This window comes from Malaya genurostris, chromosome 1 (assembly GCF_030247185.1).
Source record: "Malaya genurostris strain Urasoe2022 chromosome 1, Malgen_1.1, whole genome shotgun sequence".
Lineage (NCBI taxonomy): Eukaryota > Metazoa > Arthropoda > Insecta > Diptera > Culicidae > Malaya > Malaya genurostris.
In genome coordinates, this window is record NC_080570.1 from 6,016,445 (window position 1) to 6,037,834 (window position 21,390).

General features: G+C 35.8%; 1 protein-coding gene across 2 annotated transcripts in view; it reads right to left on the reverse strand.

Moving 5' to 3' along the window:
• Nucleotides 1-21,390, reverse strand: part of LOC131431017 (uncharacterized) — a 278,009-nt gene that overhangs the window by 189,791 nt on the left and 66,828 nt on the right. Inside the window, exon 3 of one of the 2 annotated variants that reach the window (XM_058596428.1) lies at nucleotides 20,323-21,219. The exons of the other annotated variant lie outside the window; for it this stretch is intronic. Coding sequence (XP_058452411.1) covers nucleotides 20,323-21,219 — 897 coding nt within the window. The remainder of the gene's footprint in view (nucleotides 1-20,322; nucleotides 21,220-21,390) is intronic. 2 annotated transcript variants of the gene reach the window in all.

The following is a 21,390-nucleotide window of genomic DNA, read 5'->3' on the forward strand; positions in this document are numbered from 1 at the left end:
TAAACTGAGATTAGGAAGGTCAATATTGCGTGGGAGATGCGCATTATTTTGTCTTAGTGGACTGAATCAGTTGAATTATGGAATCATTTGAATTCCTTCTCTTTAGCATAATGCTTAGTTTCTTGTTTTCCCCCGCAAAATTGTTTTGATCCCAAATAGCTTAGAAATGCAGGACACGTCCAGATCTGGTGTAACCTCAAAGAAAATAGTTTTTTTTCTAAAGTCGACTGGGAAAAATCTTGAGATTTCCGAAATTGAAAATTTTTCTTCGATGCCAAATGCCTTAGAAATGCATAAAACGTTAAAATATGGTGTAATGTCAAAACATTTTTTTTTTTTTGAAAATGACTGAGACCGCGTAACTTTGGAAATTAGCGTAGAAAAACACTGCAAAATTGAAGAAACTTTTGTTTGATGCTAAATGTCTTAGAAATGCGTGAAACGTCCAGATATTTTCTCCGAGATAGTTAAACCGATTTTCACAAACAAAAGGCCCAAATAAAAGGTATTCCGGAATTAAGGAGTGTATCGAAAATAAGCTATCCACAAATTTTTCTTTGAAATTATAAAAAAAATGATATTTTTTTCAAACTAAAAATTGATATTTTATTGTACGAGGTTAAACTTGAGCATAATGAAAACCGGATAAAATTTGAGTTATTCCTTCACGAATTTTCGAACTTTTGATCGAACGCTCTTCATCAAGTTCCGGACAAGTGTCGCATCGCATTTTTTCGACGCTTGAGCCCAATTTTGTTTGAACTCCTGCATGATGTTCCCAGCTGCCTCACCAGTCTTCTTAAGGACCCTCTTCACGATTGCGTAGTAACGTTCGATGGGTCGAAGCTGAGAGCAATTTGGTGGATTGATATTTTTCTCAACGAATTTTATACCCTTTTCCGCTAGCCAATTGGTGTTGGCATAGTGAGCCGACGCTAAATCCGGCCAAAACATTGGAGGTGTACTTCTTATATAAAGACAGCAAACTCTTCTGGAGACACTCAGATCGATAGATTTCTGCATTTATAGTTTTGATAGTGTAAAAAAATGTTGACTTCAAACCTCAGGAACATATTGCTTGCCATACCAGTACATTTTGACCGAATTTCTTCACTTGAATCGACCTATCCGCATCGCTCACATCCCCTCCCCAACGACGACAGTAAAGTATTGTCGACCTGGAAGGGTTTTTCAGTCCTCCTTTACATAAGTCTCATCATCCATCAAAACGCATGCATCCGCCGGACACTGCAAAAGACGCGAATACAATTTCCGGGCCCTTGTTGCTGCTCGCTTCTTCTGTTTTACACTTTGTTTCGAGATTTTCTGCTTTTTGTAGGTCTTCAGGTTATTTCGCCTCTTGATACGCTGGATCATTCCGACACTCGTTCCTGCTTTTTCGGCCAAATCACGTATTGCCATTGATTTGTTCTTCATGATTAGAGATATCACTTTCTGGTCTAGTTTCGGGTTGGAAGAACCGGGTTTTCTGCCTCTTCCTGGTAGCTCATCCATGGAATAGTGTTCCCCAAACTTATAATTGATGGTTTTAACACTGGCATGATGAATTCCAAACCGCTTCGCCAATTTTCGCATAATAATACCCTTCTCACTTAGCCATGTGTCCTGAACCTTAATTTTCACTTCCTTTTCAATACGCGACATTTCAAAAACGCAGAATTCCAACCGCACAAACAAGTAAACAAACGAAAGCTGACAGCCAAACGCACAGCATGCTGTGATCTGAGCATAAAAAACCATCACAATTACATGCGTACAACACAAATGTAATTTCGAAGCACTCCTTACAGGGAGAAGTGGGTTTAAAATTTCAAACCGTCATTTAGATCGATGCTGCAAAAAAAACTAGAAAAAGATCTTTTAATTTTGGCTCGAAACTTTTTCGATTTTTACACAGAAAAGAAGTATGAATTGTACAGGTGACATAATTCTACAAACGATACACTTATATACTTATATACTTATCTTTTCAAATGACGCTAAATTCTACTTGCACAGAATTTCGCAGGATTTATATAGATCAATTATTCATAAAGCGGATATGAGCTTCTGTGGTTCAGTCAATTAACTGATCAGTTTTGTGAACCAATGTTTCTCGGTTCAAGTCGCGCTGTTGCTATCGATTTTTTGTGTTTTTATTTCCTTGCATTCAAACTCCTGCAATATTTAAATCACACAATTTTTCATGCTTTTGAATACAAATCTGTGTGAAATACGATGCTCCATTTATGTGTGCATCTTAAGAGATGTAAAATCACAAGACATTTTCGAACTTTGTAGGCCGAACGCCCGGACAAACTTTAGTGTTTCTATACAATGAGCAGTTTTTTTCACGAATACCAGAGTAATATTGCTGAAAATACAAGTCACATACGAAAAGCATCATCACACCACTTAAAAATCTTAATTAAAACAGGTTTTTTTTTCATATTCTGGCAAAATAATCACCCTTATTCTGAATAACTTCGTATCGTTTTTTCCCTCGTATTTCATTTGTATTCCCTATAACGCTAGCAAAATCAAAGGTAGCTATCGCCCTTATTCTGCGACGTATTGATTTTTCGATCGAATGTGGTTCGATCGAATCATAGCTACCTTTGATTATGTCAGAATAAGGGCGTATATTTATAGATTTCTCTTCATACTACGCACATCGATACGGTGTTTTTTATGCAAGACGCAAAACCTCCTATGCCGAACAAGAAGTTAACGTCATTTTGTGCAACTGGGATTGGTGGATGAAAACATAAGTCGATTCTAACCATTTTTTCAATACTATGCTATTGAAATACTGAAACGACGTCGTCATACATATTTAAGTTAAAAGTTTCCGAATCGATTGGTTGTTAAATTATAACAATCCATCAACAAATGACCGAGTTATTAACGTTCAAAATTATGACACAAAAAGGTTACGCGACTATTTTTGAAACTTTTAATTGACACCCGGCCCCATATAGTGAAGAGTAATGCATTTTTAATGCCAAAACGATACGACGTTATTCAGAATAAGGGCGTATGAATACACTTCCTGGACCTATGCCTGGATAATTTCCCAGCTTCCACAGTATTTTTTTCAATAAAAATCGAGTTTTATCAACACTCGAAAAGTCTCACTGAAAGCGTGTTAACCGAATGTATTATGAAAATTAAACATTGAAAATTGAACGGTAGAAGACTTTTGAATTAAATTAGTGACGCCATCTATCTGTCAAACCGGGAACGTGTTATTCGGCAGTTGGTAAAAGTTAGTCGTCAAAATAAACGAAAAAGACAAGGAAAACTGTTTTCTTTCACCTTTTGTTATTTGGAAAGATACTCTTATTTGTCATAAATCGACGGCAACTCCCTTCAACTGTGGATGTTGACAGATTGCAACCCCATTTTGAATTGAAACGATTGAAAAATCCTTCAATAGTTCAATGATTAAACGGATCGTTTGCTGTTCATCCGTCGTTCCCTCGTTCCGGTCTCAATTTTCCCCTCCAAGATTGTGTGGTAGGATAGCTAAAACAGTCGATCGGTGAAGAGGTTTTGCTTGAAATCAGCACCGTACCGTAGTTTAATGAGGAATGTTTTAAAATAAGCAAAATCTTGCGCTTGCGGGAGATCTTGGTCGAGGGGTGCTCCGATGAGCAAGCGTAATTGAACCTGTGGTAGAGTAATTCTGCGAGCAGATTATGAGCTCCCTCGGATCACGGATTCGGTGCGTGTAAATTGCGTTAGAAACCGACCAGCAAAAAAAATAAAAGGGCCCCGATGATGGGGAACCGTTCGGAAACACAGTGAACCCAGAGCTCTGTTATTAGTGTAAACAATCGAAACCAGTTTGAACATTTTACTCGTTTTCGCAGCTGCTGTCCGAAGTCACTAACCGCGCTTGGGTGCGTGAAATTTTTGGCTATCATCTTAAAGACGGAAATTCCGTGTGTTTACGGATGGTTCAATTTCATGTGCCTGTGGAGTTACGAAACGGTCGCACGTGTAAATCGAGCAGTATTATTTGTTCAGATGTTTGTTTTCTCGAGTCTAACTCAAAGCTATCACCTACTGGATCGAGCGCACAATGGAAGTTGTTTGCTCCACATTTTCTTCGCTACTCGGGATGTACTCTATCCCGAATCCACGCTGTGCTTTCTCCGGTCGGTCGGTCGGTCGATCCTTTCCCAACCGACGACGTACACTTCAATGGACCCATAAATTATACCTCTTCTCGAAAGAAAAAAAAGAGTGTTTGTCCTCAACCCCTGATCACAAGCGGAACTTCAATGTCACATACCGTACAAGACCTTTGAAAGAAGAGAACCAAATGAAAAACAAACCAGTCGAGTCGAACCACAATCCAGAAGCCAAAGTATACTCACAACAAAACTCGCTTTCTTCAAACTACTCCTCTACTACCTCCTCCCCGGGGGCTAGCCAGGTCGCACAAACCGTTTTCCAGGGGCATTTACCTATCCGATCCGGGTCCCGGCGGCGGTGGTGAGAAATCAAGTAGCGTCGTAGTAACAAGAGAATCGTGATCCGGCATAAAATTAAACCAGAAACTTTCGTCTGACGTTTCGCTTTGCGCAGCAAAAGTCACAGCCTGCTGCTGGCTTTGCTTCCGAATCAGTTTCCGACATGATAATGACATTGAATTAGAAGCGCGCGCGTTCCCTTTCCTTTGCCAGCTGTCTGTCGATGGTTTGGACTGTGACTTGTTGCTCCAGTGCAGTGTCCCGCGCAGCAACCGACGACAATTCCCACGCCTGTTTTTTTTCCGGATGGCGAGATCTGGACTGCGCGACTCAACAACAACAACAACAACAGCAACAAGTTAATCTAGAACCGAAAGGTCCCTTTCGAGTTCCGATTGGGGTCCGACCGGAGTGAATTATGGCCCACGATAAAGCATCTACATTTCTCTCGATGCATCGAGATCGGGACTGTTCGACTCTCAATGGAATGGTGCCAACAAGATTAATGTGAGAACACACTTAGGCTCGGCGCGAAAAGCCGAATGTTCCTCTTTGGCGGCTTCAATCGGTTGCAGCGAGCGGTGCTCTGGGTGGGAGAAAGGTTCAAACCAAACGGTGAGGGGGTTCATCAGGGCATGCTTAGATTGACGCAGATGATCGAGGAAATTACCGTTTGTTTGACGTTTTAAATTTCACACAAGATTTTAACTTCATGAAGGGTTTCATTTAAAAAAAAAATAGCTGTCCTCAGAAGTAACGCAAACTTTTCAAGTATAGTCTTGGCATTAGTCTTTGAAAAGTTTTCAAATTGTTCCTTAACAAAACCGCAATATTATTCATGTTCGCCTTCCTTAATGCATCTACTAGAACGAATTTTATACAGAACACAGAAGATTAATGAATTTCTGTAACTGCCCAACTTTCACAACGGCTTTCAAAATGTTAAATTACATTTGCCAGCCAAATTCGTGTATTTCCAAGGCAAAACAAGAAAATTTCATTACTTTGAAAATTTGCATAAAATTTGCCAAAAATAAAGCCGCGTAGTAAAACCGCATAGAAAAAACCTCGGCAAAAATAACCTCAGTGTTTTATTCATTGCATTATTTTATTGCTGTAGTTCTGGAACCGGAAGTCGGATTTGAATAAAATCCAGAAACTTTGTATGAGATCTCGAGACCTTTGATTTGAGTTGGTTCTGCGATTTCTGAGAAAATTCAGTGAACTTCAATGTTACATACATACATTTGTTGATCTAGATGCAATCTTCTTTTATTTCAGAATATAGAAATATTCTTCATAGGAAGAAAAAATTCCGTTTTTCAACTATAACTTTTGATCGACCCTAAAAATTGGGTTGAACATTTTTCCGAAGTTATTGGGAACTAAATTATCATAGTGACCAAAATGCCTTTTTGGATGTTTTCACACATTTTTTTTCAAAAAAATAAAAATGTTTCACATTCGAAGAAAAAATGTACGTTTTCGACTAAAACTTTTGATCGGCCCAAAAAATTTGAATGAAATTTTCTCCAGAGTTAAATAATAGTATAAGGAACTAAATGATATAAGTAAAAAATTCCTTTTTGGATGTTTTCAAACCAAATTTATGGAAAAATAGAAATATTTCACATTCGAGGAGAAAATTTACGTTCTCAACTATAGCTTTTGATAGACCCGATAAATTTGGATGAAAATTTTCCCTAAGTTACTAGGAACTAAATGATATAAGTAAAAAATTTCCTTTGCTGATGTTTTCATACAAAATTTTTCAAAAAATGAAAATATTTCACATTTGAAGAAAAAATTTACGTTTTCAACTATAACTTTTGATAGATCCGATAAATTTGGATGAAATTTTTTTCCAGAGTTAGCCATTATCATGAGGAACTTAATGATATAAGTAAAAAACTTCTTTTTAGATGTTTTCATACAAATTTTTTTCAAAAAATAGAAATATTTCACATTTGAAGAAAAAAGTTGCGTTTTCAACTATAACTTTTGATAGACCCGATAAATTTGGATGGAATTTTTTTACAGAGTTAGCCAATAATCTTAGAAACTAAATGATATAAGTAAACAATTCCCTTTTTAGATGTTTTCAAACAAAATTTTTCAAAAAATGAAAATATTTCACATTTGAAGGAAAAAATTACGTTTTCGACTACAACTTTTGATCGAACCGATAAATTTTGAAGACAATTTCTCCCGAGTTAGCTAATAGTATAAGACACTAAACGATCATAGTGACATAATGATGAGCATGAACTTAGCGAGGCACCTCTCACAATTAATAACACAAATAGGTGAATAATTTGTTGCTAACTAGTTACGGTACTTTTGAATTTGTTGCTCATAGTTTTTTTTAATTTTTTTCGAGTACTTTGCTAAGTTCATATGAAGTTAACGAAGCATACAAATCGAAACCCCTGCGGATAATTTGTTACTAATTGGTTGCTAGTTAGTTACGGCAACTTTGAATTTGTTACTCAATTTGCTGCTTATTTGATTAACTTTTTATAAACTTAGCGAAGCAATAAAAAAAAAATTGGTAAAATTGAGCAACAAATTCGATATTATCGAACTTAATTAGCTACAAATTATGCTCCTATTCGCGTCATCATCGGAGATAGGTGCTTCGTTGCATGTTCATCATGAAACGTGGAAATGTGGTGTTATTTCAAAAAATACTTTTTTGAAGAAAATCTATCATTTTCCAAGTGTTTCGAGAGAACACCGGATCTCGACCCTTCGTGCATTTCTAAAACAAAACACGAACACCGAATAACTTGGAAAATTCGCATTACAAAACAGCGTAACTTCGGGTTAAAAAAAACACGTTAAAAACCTTTTCAAAAAAAACTTTAAAAACTTTCGTCGCAAGCCGTTTTGCCGAAAGCCGTTTCGCCGAAAGCCGTTTTGCCGAAAACCGTTTCGCCGAAAGCCATTCCGCCGATGTTTTATTGTATGATGATTTTTTTCCAGGTTCTGTCTGTTTTCGTTAGGTCTTGTTAGGGCTATTTCTATTTCAGTATTGTATTCTTTGCGTTTTAAGTTTATTTAGTGTTGCATCTATTTAAAATCCTTCAAGTTTTTCAAGTCTTCGTAGTCATTTTAGTCTTTCAAATCTGTTATTTTTTTGGTGTATTCATCTTATTTAGTCCTCTATGTAAATCATTTTGGTAATTGCGTAATTGCCTCTTTTTATCTTATCTAGCCTTGGTATTTTTTAGTTTTATTAGTATTCTTAATCTAGTTGATCTTTCTAGACATTTGAGTATTTTTATTTTTCGGTTAATAGTTCTATACTGGTCTACTGATACGCGCTTGAAATCCAAAATTATCTCGTAAGATAAATTCAATCAATGGGGAAAACCGATTGATAATTCTTGCTGCAAAAATCGGTGGCCTTGAAAAGGGCCTTTTAATATATAATAAAAAATACATTTTACACATTCTAGGATAATAATCGGAATGCTTAACTGACTTACTTACACGCTACTTCACCATTGGAACTTTTCACAAAGTTTAATAAACTGTGGATGTCAGAAACCCATTACATTTTGCATTTGTAATTTAAATAAAAAAGAAGAAATAAAAACGTATCCCCTGACAAAAAAGTAATTTCTGGTGATTTTTTTAGCGATTCATCCACACCAACGTTTCTCCTGTAACTGAAACTGGTCATCTTCAGGGTACTGTACTGTGTTGGCAACGAAAATTTCAACCTCTCGCCTACGACGATATTTCATAGGCTACTGCGACGACCTCCCATCACGAGCAAAAGACTCACAATGTAGTGTGGTGGTCTCCATACGAGTCATGTTTTGTCCTGTCACTGGATGTTGTTTCTCGCACGATTTTCTGCAGCGGTGCGGAAACGAAACCGATCCAGTAGAAGACGAGACGACCAACACCACCGCAGTCCGACCCGGCTTGCACCGGGAGACTGGGCAAACGGTCGTCTTTCGTGATTTGGTGGAGATAGTTTTTCTTTCCAAATATGGCAAATAACAGCTGCTTGCGCCGTTTTTTTTGCCTCCTGACGGAACCTATTGGAATAATTTAATCGAATATGGAAGTCTGTTTCTGTTGTGGGGGGCTGAAGTTTTATGCTCGTGTACTGAGATTTTAGCACGGTTCGCAGTTAGTCCGATTTCTCCGTTTGGAAATGAAAGTTCGACTTTGAATATGATTTATTTAGTGTAGCAGTCCGGACTTCAGCGTCGGTCCCGTAGTTGGCAACTACCAATGAGCTGCCGGGTTAGACTTGGCTTGTCATTGAAATATTAGGGAATTCCAAGCGGGAGTTGAATAACTTCCAAATTGAGACAAATTTTGCGTTCTGGTTTCTACCCCCAGTCGGAAACCGGAAACCAATCGCACAAAACTACTTCGGTAAACTTGATTGGGCCTCCATACAATCTGCTGCCGTTCAGTTAGTTCTGCCACTTTCTGAGACCATTTCGCCGCCACATTTCGGAGCGAAGTGGAAAATGAAAAGCGGAGAAATTTTAAGATTTATGGTGACCGCATTCTTTTTCATCGCAAATCTTTCCGACTTATGTGCGCGCGGCGGTGGTGACCGCAAACTCAACCTAAAGATACTTTAGGATTGCCGCTTTTCCCACAACCTTTCGGACCGCTTCTGACGAATTTATGAAGCAGCACATTTATGGTTAGGCACAAAATTTGACAGCCAGAAACGGTAGAAACAGATCATCGCAGTTGGCGCTGGCTGTTGATGTCAGCGGTTAAGTGGAGCGTTGGAATTTCGCTTGGCTGTCAGTCGAAAGAAAAGGAGGAATGAAAAGTTTGTCTACTACTTAATTTCGTTTGAATGCCACACACACACTGACAGATCGACACTAACCACGCCACAAAAGATAGGCCGAAACCGCTCAATTTTGTTTACAAACCGCGCAAGTGCTTTTCAAATTCCACCGTTTGAGAGCAAATATTGGATCAGAAACTGCGAATTGCGTCTTTCGTTTTGTTTTTTTTTTTGTTTCAGATCGAACGATAAAAGCAGATGTTTTAGCAGATGTGCACTGTTTCGGGTGGTCGTATGTAAAATGGAACAAATACAATGACACAGGACGGTTTGCCACATGGCAAAAAGTTGTCACAAAATGGCAAATTTGGTTACATACTTAACCTAATCGAGACGCGCAGTGTTCGTCGTGGAGAGTTTTTTTTAGATAACTCATTTAATGTGATCTGCATAAATCGTTTTTGACTATATTAAGACGTCGAAATGAGAAAATGTGTCGAATTTACGCTCTTGTTTGGAAGAATTTGAAATAGAAATCTGACCATCAAATGAAGTCAATCTTTGAAGTTGCTCTTCGTTAAATAAATTTGTTGATTCATGGGTTCACAGGTTGAAAAAAAAACGAACCTACTCCTTCCGTAGCTACAAACTGCTTGCCAAACGAAGAACTTTCTCGCCGTTCTATTGTTAAAACTCGCCATTGTTTTTATTCGCGCAATTCCGTGTGATTTTGCCGGAATGTTTCGTTGCTTTCCCACCTGGTGTTCCGTATCCAACTTTGGAAAACAATTTTTAAACAATTCTGAGACACTTTCGAGTATTTTGAACGATTTGCACATAGGTTTGAGATAGTTTCAAAACAGTTTTAAGACTGTTTTAGGATAGTTTAAAAAAATTATTTGAGACAATTTTGTTTCCGAACAATTTTATGACTTGTTCGAAGATTGTTTTGAAACAGTTTTACAAGCAGTGTTGAAGCGCTATTGAGATGTTTTCCTATTTTTTTTAGTAAATTGGAAACAAATTTGAAGCATATATGGGACTACTTAAGTCACCTGTTATACGGTTTTCCAATGCGAATTTTCAAAATTATGTGTTTTTTTTTAATTATACGGATTTTTTTCATGTAAATTTTCAAAGTTTTGTTGTTCAGTTTTTTGTTTTTTTTTTTCGAAATAATTTAGAAACAAATTTGAAGCATTTTTGGGACTATTCAAGTCACTTTTAAGCGACTTTTGAATGCGAATTTTAAAAGTTGTGCGGTTTTCTTGTTTCGTCTAAGAAATACACGAAACATTGAAATTTTCTTGGAATTTTGCGGTTTTTTATGCGAATTTTCAAAGATTTTTATGTGATTTTTTCGAAGCTATGCGTTTTTTATGCGGTAAGCATACTTCTCAAAAAAATGACTTGAGTGTAATTCAATTCAAATAGTCAGATCCTCTTTTATTCACATAAATTCACATTCACATTCATAAATTTATAACTGGTCTTCGTCCTGCTGGCGGTTCGGGGTCCGTTGCTGCCCTTTCCCAAGGAACTCAAACAATTCTTGTGTTCACAAATTGAAAACAAAACGTACCTACTCCTTCAGTTGCTACAGACTGCTTGCCAAACTTCTCATTTTTTTCTCGACCGAACTTTTTTTTTATTTCGTCGTTAAAATCTTGTTTTTATTCGCACGATTTCGTGTAGTTTTGCCCCAATGTTTCGTTGCTTCCCCACCTGGTGTTTTCTACTTTCGAAAACAGTTTTAGAACAATTCTGAGACACTTTCGAGAATTCTGAACGACGTTAGGATATTTTTGAAAACAATTTTGGGACAATTTCCAAACAATTTGGAGATAGTTTCGAAACAATTTTAAGGCTGTTTCAAGATCGTTTAACGAGATTGTTGTGACAATTTACAGGAATTTCCGAATTACCGAACAATTTTATGGCTTGTTCGAATATTGTTTTAAAAGAGTTTTACAAGCAGTGTTGAAGCAGTTTTAAGACGTTTTACGATTTTTTAAAGTAATTTAGAAACAAATTTGAAGCATACATGAAATTACTCAAGTAACTTTTTATGTGGTTGTGGTCGAATCGAGCCCAAAGCTTCGTTTGCGTTGTTTTCTTCCATTCAAAATAACAAATCCGCAGCGTGACAGGGATTGGTATTTACGTCCATTCGGTTATGTCTCTGACATTACTCACCCACCTTTTTCATCACTACAGTCATATGTCATATTCCGTTAAACAATCTTTCTTCTAACGATTTGTTTTAGTCTTGTTAAGACGTAGAGCCACCTCGTGCTTGTTTTTAAATTAAATCAGTATCTAATCGAGGAAACCACAAAAAAGTCACGATTTCGAGTCCCGTCTCTGCAGTAGTTTTTTTTGCTATTTTCCCATTCCAAGTTCACAAAACTGCCTTTTCCTCGTTAAATACTGGACAAATTTTTATTCGCTTTCTACATTTTCGTTCTTTGTTTCGATTTGTTCACTACCACGAGCGGTCAAAAACAGCGTCTGACTCGGAACGAGTGCCTGCTTTAATCACAAGATTAATATTTGAAGCTGGACCTTTAATTTTTAGCGCTCAGCTTTTGACATTTAACTTTTGATTTCGGATCTTCAACTTTAATTTTTACTTTTGTCATTTACGGCCTGAAGGTTTTTGACATTTTGAATTTTACAGTCTAGATATTTGTCTTTGAATTTTTGAATCTTATTTTTTTTTTGTGCTGGTTTTTTATCATCTAGCCTTTGACATTTGATTTTCGACTTTTAACTTTCGATTTATGATTTATGACTTTCAATTTGCAGCATTGATTGTTCAACTCGTACCTTTTAACTTTTGACCTTTAACTTTTGATGTTTGACAGTCGACTTCCAACATATCCTTTGACTTTCTGATTTGTAGCTTTTCATTTTCGACTCTAGTTATTACTTTTGATATTTGACTTTTAACTTAACTTTTGACATTGGAATTCAGGCTTCGAACATTGGATCTTAGGTTTTGGATTTTTGTTTTTGGAATTTTTTATTTAATTATTGATTGTCGAACTTTAACTTGCGATTTTCTTTTGATTCGATATTTATCTTTGATTCTTGAAATTCTCATTTTAGACTTTTGATTTTTCCTTTCACGTTCGACTGAATTCGGGCGTGGCCGGCGGCGTTAGAACACATTTAGCTTTTAACACTGATCTTTGAACTTTGGTTCTGGCGTTTGGCCCTTGACTTCCGACTTTACACCTTCGACTATTTATTTTTCATCTATGATTTTTGGCTTTTGTATTTCGGCATTTAACTTTTAACTCTTGCATTTTTACTTCAGCCTTTTTGTTTGTTGAATTTTGTCATTTTACATTTGTCTTTCGATTTTTAACATAACTTTTGACTTCAAAGTGTGATTTTGGCACTAAATGTTTGACTTTCGGCTTGAATTCTGGTTTTAATTTTTATATTTTACCTTTGATTTCCACCCAGCTTTTGACTTTTGACTTCAACATAACTTTAACTCTTGACATACTAATTTACTGACTTGCGACTTTGAACATTGGATTTTTCGATTTGTATTTTTGACTTTGGACTCTCTGTCGATGCTGTTGACTTTTGACGTTTTAATTTTCAATTTTCATATTGGACTGTTTACTTTCTGAATTTGGACTTCCGATTTGATTTGCAACGTTTGACATTTTACTTTGGATTTTTATTTTTACTCTTTTCACTATTGACACTATTGATTGTTGATCTTGTTTCAAAGACATTCGAGATTTTTGATTGAGTTTTGTGTTTTTATCACAGTTTATATTTCGAACTTTGGATGCCCGCTTTTTAGAGTATCTGATTCTGTTATTGAGCTTACAATTTTCGATTTTGGATAGTGAATTTTGACATTGAACTTCGAAATAAATTTTAAACTTTCGACTACCGATTCTAATTCTTTGCAGATGTGTTTTCACTTATTTTATGATTTTTGGCTGGTTTCTTCTTACTTTGACTTGTTTTTAGCCTTTGACAATTGCTTTTCATATTTTTACCATTCAACTTTCTGTTTTTGATTTTCCAATTTAAGATTTTAGATTTTTAAGTTCTGTTTTTTTTTAATTTGACCTAAACATTTCTACTTATGTTGTTTGCTTCTCTTTTACTGACTTTCATCGTTGGGCTTTCAATTTTTTTGCTTTTGGAAACTTCTAGAATGCTAACTTTGAACGTATAACTTTTGGTTTATGAATTATGACTTTAGCTTTTCAATTTTGTCTTTCAAATTTTTATTTCTGACCTGATTTTCGACTATTTAAGTCGACTTTTGTGTTTTGACTTCACTTTAAACTACCATCTTTGAACAATAATATAATACTAGATTTATGACTCTTGTCTTATGACCTTCGACGCTTGACATTTGACTCTTAACCTTTCAATTTTCATTTTGTAATTTTGGCTTTCTGGCTTTGGACTTTCGATTTTGTTTTTAACGGTTGAATTTTGCTTTCCCCTTTTTGACTTTCGACTTTTGATTATTGATTATTGATCTTTTTAAAACTCATATTTCAACTTTTGATATGTGATTTTTTACTTATTATTCTCTACCTTCGACAATTTTTGTCACTATGATTTTTCAGATGTAATATTTTTATTTTATTCTATATCATTTTCTTACTCTTTTTCATCATTTAATTTTTTTATATGTTGATAGTTTATTACTTACAATGAGCCACTTTAAACCAATTTTAATTTGTTTATGATTAACGCAAATAGGTAAATATTTATTGATAATTAGTCACGGTAATTTTGAATTTGTTGTTCATTTTTCAGTACTTCGCCAAGTTTATGAAGTTAACGATGTACCCCTCCTAAATAAGCCTGAAAACAAATCGAAACTCAGTTGTTAATTTGTTGCTAATAAGTTGCTAATTAGTAATTTTGAATTCGTTTCCCAAACACCTCCAAAGTGGCTCAATGAGTAGAGCAGTTCCACGATTAGGAATTTCTTTTGCAGAGTCGAGTCAGTTGCACTCGCAGCACAAGATTTTTTCTCCCAACAAATTGAACAAAATCACACAAAAAGCGCATATTCACACAGCAACAAAATAACCAAATCAGCTGAAACAATCGCCATTTATGGGGTCTGTCGGGCAGTCAGTCAGTCAGTTAGTCAACCAGCCCCGCCGGTTGTAGGTCAAATCGACTAAATCGGCCAATTGTTTCCTATTGGTGGCGGACAATTTTCCAGCGGAAAAATAGCAGATCGACAACCGACGCCATAGATCAAACGAGCAGCCAAACTTGTGTAACCTCTTTTCGTCCGTAAGCCGCTCCGGCGTCGTATCGCGATAACGCGACGGACGGCATCCCGGAACCGATTGGTTGTTGTTGGTCAGTCGGTCGACCGTCGTCTGTTGGCCGAGACCGGAGACCCCGCAATAAAGATGAGTGCTGTTTGATGTATGTTATCAGGGTGAAAATTCTTGTCCCTATTTCGTTCGTTCGAGAGGGAGAGAGAGCTTCGAAAATTGCAGTTTGATTCTAAGCCGAAGGCCTTTTTCTTCGTCTTTGTTTCGATCGGGTATGATCCAAAGAATAAGGCAATAAAAATGCGTTGTTTTCCCCGAGACGGACTGCAGCGCAGGTATTAGAGAAGAGGTGAACCGCGGTCCCGAGCGGAAAGTGTTCAAAAACGCCGAACAATGCGCCGAAAGCAATACGAGCGAACGTTAAATGGGTAACAACATAATAACAACATCAACAACAGCAGACAACATACGGAGCAGCATGTGTTCGGAACGGCCAAAGAAAGGCCAGGATGAGGGGGGGATAAATTTTTAAGCGTAATGCGATGTGAATTTATTGATTTGGTTGTCTTGATGAGCGATGGTTGCCCGACGGGATTGGAAGAAAATTGCGACTTTCATCGCATCCCGCGGAAAAAAAGGGTTAATGAAAGTTGTTGAGTTGTTATTTTTTTTTTCTCCCTGCCTACCTCGCTCGTTAACAACCTGTGATGAAAATCTGTCTTAATCGGTTGGCCCGAAGGAAAAGGAATGGGGAAGAGGGAATAAAATAACAACAAAATTTTGCACCACACATGCTCCGAAAGCAACATAGTAAGCCGGTGGTTAGTCGAATGGAATGCGGCGCGTAACGCCCCCATCGCCGTCTGCTATTTTAGCACGTACACCAACCAGAGTAGGCTGGGCCCCGGTTTGCTCGGTGGGACATCTAGCGGAATTGCTTTTCAGCTAGACCGTTGCTGGCTGAGCAGCTTGTAACGGTTGTTTGATGGTGTGCGCCAATGTTGCGAGTCGGGAAACTGAATTTTATATTCTAAGTGATGAAATGGATGTAGAATTTCATTAATTTTGAAATTAGTCAAGACAAATGATAATTCTAACATATTTCAAATTATTTATGTAAATTGTTTGTGTATCAGTCTGTTTTTTGGTACATTTTTATGTCTGCTTTCAGTTTTTCTTTTATTCTGTCCCATTTAGGTTTGACTTCGAGTCTGTCGTACTGTTTGTTTTTTATTCAGTTTTTCAGTCTGAATACCGCGGTTAGTCTTTCAGTCTGTCTTCTAATCTGTTTTGCATTCTGTCTTCCAATTTGTCTTCCAATCTGATTTCAGTCTGTCTTTCAGTCCATCTTCTTGTGTTCCTTCTAGCCCGACTTCGCGTCTGTCTTCTACTTTTCAATTCTGATCTTCAGTTTGTCTTTCTAGTCTTGTCCCTGTCTGTGTTCTAGACTTCTTAGTATCTGTTCTTGTCTTCTCAGTCAGTCTGTCTTTCTTGTCTTTTCAGACATTTCAGTCCGTTTAGTAGTGAAGTCTGTTCACTCTCTTTAGTCTCTTCAATCGCTTTAGCATTTTTATATATTTTAGTCATTTTAGAATTTGAGTTCTTTTGATCATTTCTAGTCTATTTTTTTTTCTTTTCAATCGTTTTAAGTCTTTTTGGTGCTTTTAATCTTTTCAGCTTTTAGTCATTTTGAGTTATTTTTAGTTTGTTTTAAATCTTTCTAGTATGTTGACTCCTAGTATTCTAGTTTTTTTCAGTTTTGCTAGTCTTTCTAGTATTTCGATTCTTTCTATTCTTTCTAGTCTTTCTAATCTTTTTATTATTCATGGGACTGTGTTCGGATATAACGAGCCAATTACTGCATGCATAAGAACATTCCCTGCAGTAGGACAGTTGTTTGGATTTTCAGAGCCTTCCCGCTTTGCTGGAAGAATCAAGCGATCTACAATTATCTGATGATAGAGAATTTGTTATGATTCAATTTGTTTCAAGTTGTTTGTACTAATTTTTAAAATGTTGTGTAGTTATCGTTTGAGATTGTTTTCAAAAGATAGCGATTTTCGCTGTTCAACTAAGATGGGCTTTTTCCTATTCGGTTTGTCCACTTCGACATCAGTCCGATGGAATGGGTTTAGTAATTAAATAAGTAGTCTTTTTAGTTTTTTATAGTCTATTTTTTGTGTTTCAGTCTTTTTAAGTATGTTCAGTCTTATTGATCGTTTTAGTCTTTTTCGGTATTTTTAATCATTATTAGTATTTTCCAGTCTCTTAATGTCTATTTCACTCTTTTTTCAGTCATTTTTGTCTTTTCAACCTTTTTTGTTTTTTAAACTTTTATGTCCTATTCTAATATTTTATTTCATTTTTAGTATTTTTAATATGTTTGGTCTTTTTTGTCCTTTTAGTCTTTTTAGTTTTGTTTAGCCTTTTTGATTCTTTTCAATCTTTTTCAGTTAAAAATGATTAAAAATTTTTTAAACTTTTAAGGTCCTCTTTAGTATTTCGATCTTTTTATCTTTTTAATTCTTTTTCAGTCTTTGTATTATTTCTATGTCCTTTTTAGTATTTCACTCTTTTTGAGTCATTTAAGTCTTTTCAGTCTTTTTAGTCTTTTTTTAGTTTCTTATAGTCTTTTTTTTGTCTTTTCTAGTCTATTTTCTTACTATTTTGGTTTTTATAATCTTTTTAGTTGTTTCAGTATTTTTAATCTTTCGTCTTTTTTAAGTTTTATTGAATCTTTTTAGTCTTTTCAGTCTTTTTAGTCCTTCTTAGCCTATTTTGGTGTTTTTTTTATTTTTAGTCCTTTTAATCCTTTCAAATCTTTTGAGGTCTCTTTACGTATTTCACTCTTCCTTCTGATATTTTTTTTCTTTTCAGCCTTTTCAGTCTGTTTCTAGTTTTTTTAGTAGTTTAATAGTCTTTTTCTAGTATTTTTTACCAGGTGAACGACCGTAGCTAGGTTAAAACCGGGTATAAATAAACGATATAATAATAATAATAATAGTATTTTTTGTTTAAAAGATTGAAGACTATTTTTTATTCTTTTTTTAAGTTTATTCAGTTCTTTTAGACTTTTCAGACTTTTTAGTCTTTTCAGTCTTTTTAGTCCTTCTTAGCCTATTTTGGTCTTTTTTTATTTTTAGTCATTTTAACCCTTCAAGTCTTTTGAGGTCTCTTTACGTATTTCACTCTCCCTTCTGATATTTTTTTTTCTTTTCAGCCTTTTTAGTCTGTTTCTAGTTTTTTTTAGTAGTTTTATAGTCTTTTTCTAGTATTTTTTACCAGGTGAACGACCGTAACTAGGTTAAAACCGGGTAAATTGAAAAGACTATTTTTTTATTCTTTTTTTAAGTTTATTCAGTTCTTTTAGACTTTTCAGACTTTTCAGTCTTTTCAATCCTTTTTAACCTTATTTATTTCTTTAATTTTTTTTAGTCTTTTAGTCCTTACAGTCATTTTAGTCCTTTTAGTATTTTTAGTTTTTTTTTCTTTTTAAGTTTTAGTTTTTATTAGTCTTTCTTAGTCTTTCCATCATTTTTAGTATTTTTAAGTCCTTTTCCATTTTATTCTTTTTTGTTTCTTTTAGTCTTTTTTTGTATTTCTTAGTCGTTTTAATTTTATTTAGTCTTTTTAGTTCTTTTGTTCGATATGGATGTTTAATCTTTTTTAGCATTTTTAGTCTTGTTGTCTTTTGTAGCATTATTAGGTCTATTTGGTTTTTTTACGTTATTTTAGTCTTTTTTAGACTTCCTTAGTCTTTTTAGTCTTTCTTATTGTTTCTAATCCTTTTAGTATTTTTAGTTCTCTTTAATCTTTTTGGTTTTTTAGTCATTTTTAATTTTTCTAGTCTTATTTAGACTTTCTTCTTCTCAGTCTTTTTTAGTCTTTTCAAGTCTTTTTTAGTATTTCACTCTTTTTGCAGATATTTTTAGTCTTTTCAACATTTTTTAGTATTTTTTGTCTTTTTTCAGTCTTTTCTTTCGTTTTTTTAGTCTGTTTAGTTTTTTTAGTCCTTTTAGTTTCTTTAGTTTTTTTTAGTCTGTTTTAGTATTTTTTGTCTTTTGTAGCTTTATGAAGTCGTTTTAGTCCTCTCAGTCTTTTAGTCTTTTTTTAGTTTCATGGTATTTTTTTGTGTTTTTTAGTCCTTTTTATTTTTTTGTCTTTTTCAGTCATTTTTAGTCCGATTCAACTCTTCCTTAGTTTTTTAGGTTATTTTTAATATTTATTTTTGTACTATTTTCAGAGCCCTTTTTCTTATGCACATAAATTATGATTCACTAACGAGTCGAAGACGAAACGTAAAGAAAATTCTCTTATCGCAAGTTCTTACTATGTGTCAAATGATTTCAATATTTTTCAATTTCTGTGAAAATACAATTTTTCAAAGATAAATTCAATAAGTTTGAAATAATTTATTTACACAAATTTTAGTTCGTTTCAAGCTAAATTTATTGTTATGAAAAATACTAGATGTATTTTGCATTTTTCGTAGCATTCCTAGACGATGCTTTACCTTCCTCGTCAAGCACCAAATTACTTAGTGTTTTAAAAATTTAGGGAAACATCGAATTTCCGGTAGATTTTAGTAGATATTCTAGATGATATCAATTTTAATTGAATTGGTATTAAATGATATTGAATGCTTTTCCTAGCTGAGTCCCAAATAGTCTGCTTTATGTATTTTTTAATCACTTTTTCCAACGAATTTTTAAAGTTATAGGGTGTTTTTAATGCAAACATTAAAACTATTCTGTGAAAATATCGAGTTATTTGAGATTCGCCTCTCGGATCAAAAGAATTTTTAAAGTTATAGGGTGTTTTTAATGCAAACATTAAAACTATTCTGTGAAAATATCGAGTTATTTGAGATTCGCCTCTCGGATCAAAAGAACAGAAGACAAAATGGAACAAAAGTTAGAAAAAGTAATTTAGTAGTTCACAAATCCTTTATTAAACACATTAGCCAAACGATCTATTTGGTGACTACTTATTTGATTGCACAATTCTAAATATGTATTTATTTACAACTTTTCGTTGTTCAACTCAAGTGTCTATTTCGATGAGACAGTTTGTGAGCCTAGATTAGGGATTTCGGAATGCCGATCGAATGACTGAGAAATCGACTGAAATTTAATCGATTGGTTTGAAACTAATGTTCGATTATTTAACTAATCGAATAATACGAAAAGTCCAATACTAACAATCGAATAATTAATCGAGTAATCGACCAATAACTCTGGTAATCGATTAAAATTTAATCGATTAGATTAAAAAAATAATATTCGACGATTGAATAATCGAGTATTTCGAAAAAAATCGCCATCCCTACTGGCAGTACATAATCGGCTGTCAAAAGAAGTCATGGCCTTCCTCGATTGATGTAATGCTTTGGCATCATATCTTATATTGCAAAAAAAGCGGATCGTTTCCAAAAATGGGTACGTTTCCAAAGTGAAGGGGGATCATTTCCAAAACAATGATCAATTTTTGGCATCATGAATAAAAGTATTCGAAAAAATTTTGATTATTAGAGACTCTGAATCGTATAGGAAAGTGCGATATTCGGTAAACAGTAACTTACGGGTAGGACTTTAGAAAATTAGAAATAAAACTAGTTAAAAACCAAACAGACTGTCAAAATCGTTGGAGCAACAACCGCTGGTATCTCCAAAGCGATGAATCTATTCCGCACTTCTTATCACACAACATCAGTCAGTTGTCATTAGAAATTTATTTTTACCGATTAGGTCACATTTTTTGTCTATTCCGCAATGCCACCTACCTTTTCAAGTTCCACCCGAGCATATTCGGCCACCGTATCGTCGAATTCGCCGACACTGCTGGCCGTATCGGTAAAATCCGACTCGCTGTACTCGGATCCGGTCAGGTACGGTGGCTCGTACAGATACTGCTTCCGTCGAATTTGAACACTGGGTGCTTTCACCAAAATCGCACCATCCACTACTACTCCACCGGGAGTCACCGTCCGGACCGATTCCGCATCCGATTCACCCGCGTCACTTTGCTCCGGCTGCGGTAGACGTTCTGCGTTCTGCGATCTACACTTCACATCGTTGTTATTGGTTTCTTCCACTACTGCACTAACCCGGCTACTACTGCCCGGTTCGACTTCGGAATTTGGCCGATGGTGAAAATCCACCGCCACCTGGATATCTTTCTGCACCACACAACACTGCTCGTCACCGCTGCTGATAACGCTCACATGCCGAACGTCACTCGAACCACTTCCCCCCGCGGACAAATCACACACTTGCACTTTTTTCTCGTCATCCGTGGTTCCATCGACGACGGTCAGGGATTCTTTGGTAACACTGATTCCATCTTCCTCCTCGCGGCTAGCCTCTTCGACGGCTTTCAGCTCCAGACTGCGACGGTTCTTTCGTTTCTCCGCAATTTTGCTCTGTTTGCGTGGGATTCCACTGCCGGAAGATTTCCGACTATCCCGGGATTTGTACTGACCGGTCGCTTTTTTGCCATTCTTACCGATCGCACCCGGTTCACTGAGCGGTTCCACCCCGGCCGGAAGTTCATCGGTTCTTGCTGGAAATTTACTGCCCGGATGCAGCAGTTCGTAGATGACCGGGAAGGCACACTGCAGTCCACCTTCCTTCAGCTGCTGGAAGATCAGGTACGAGGTGTCCGTGTAGCGGGACTTGGGCTGAAACGTGGGCATTTCTTTTTGTTAGCTATGATTATAGGTTAAGACACAAAAAAACAAACGCCCTTTTGGGTTCACAAAAGGGTTCTTCGTTCTGAGTTTAAAAGAGGCGATGATGACACCGCGACCAAACGGACTGACATTCGGCACATTCCACACTACAGGCGCACA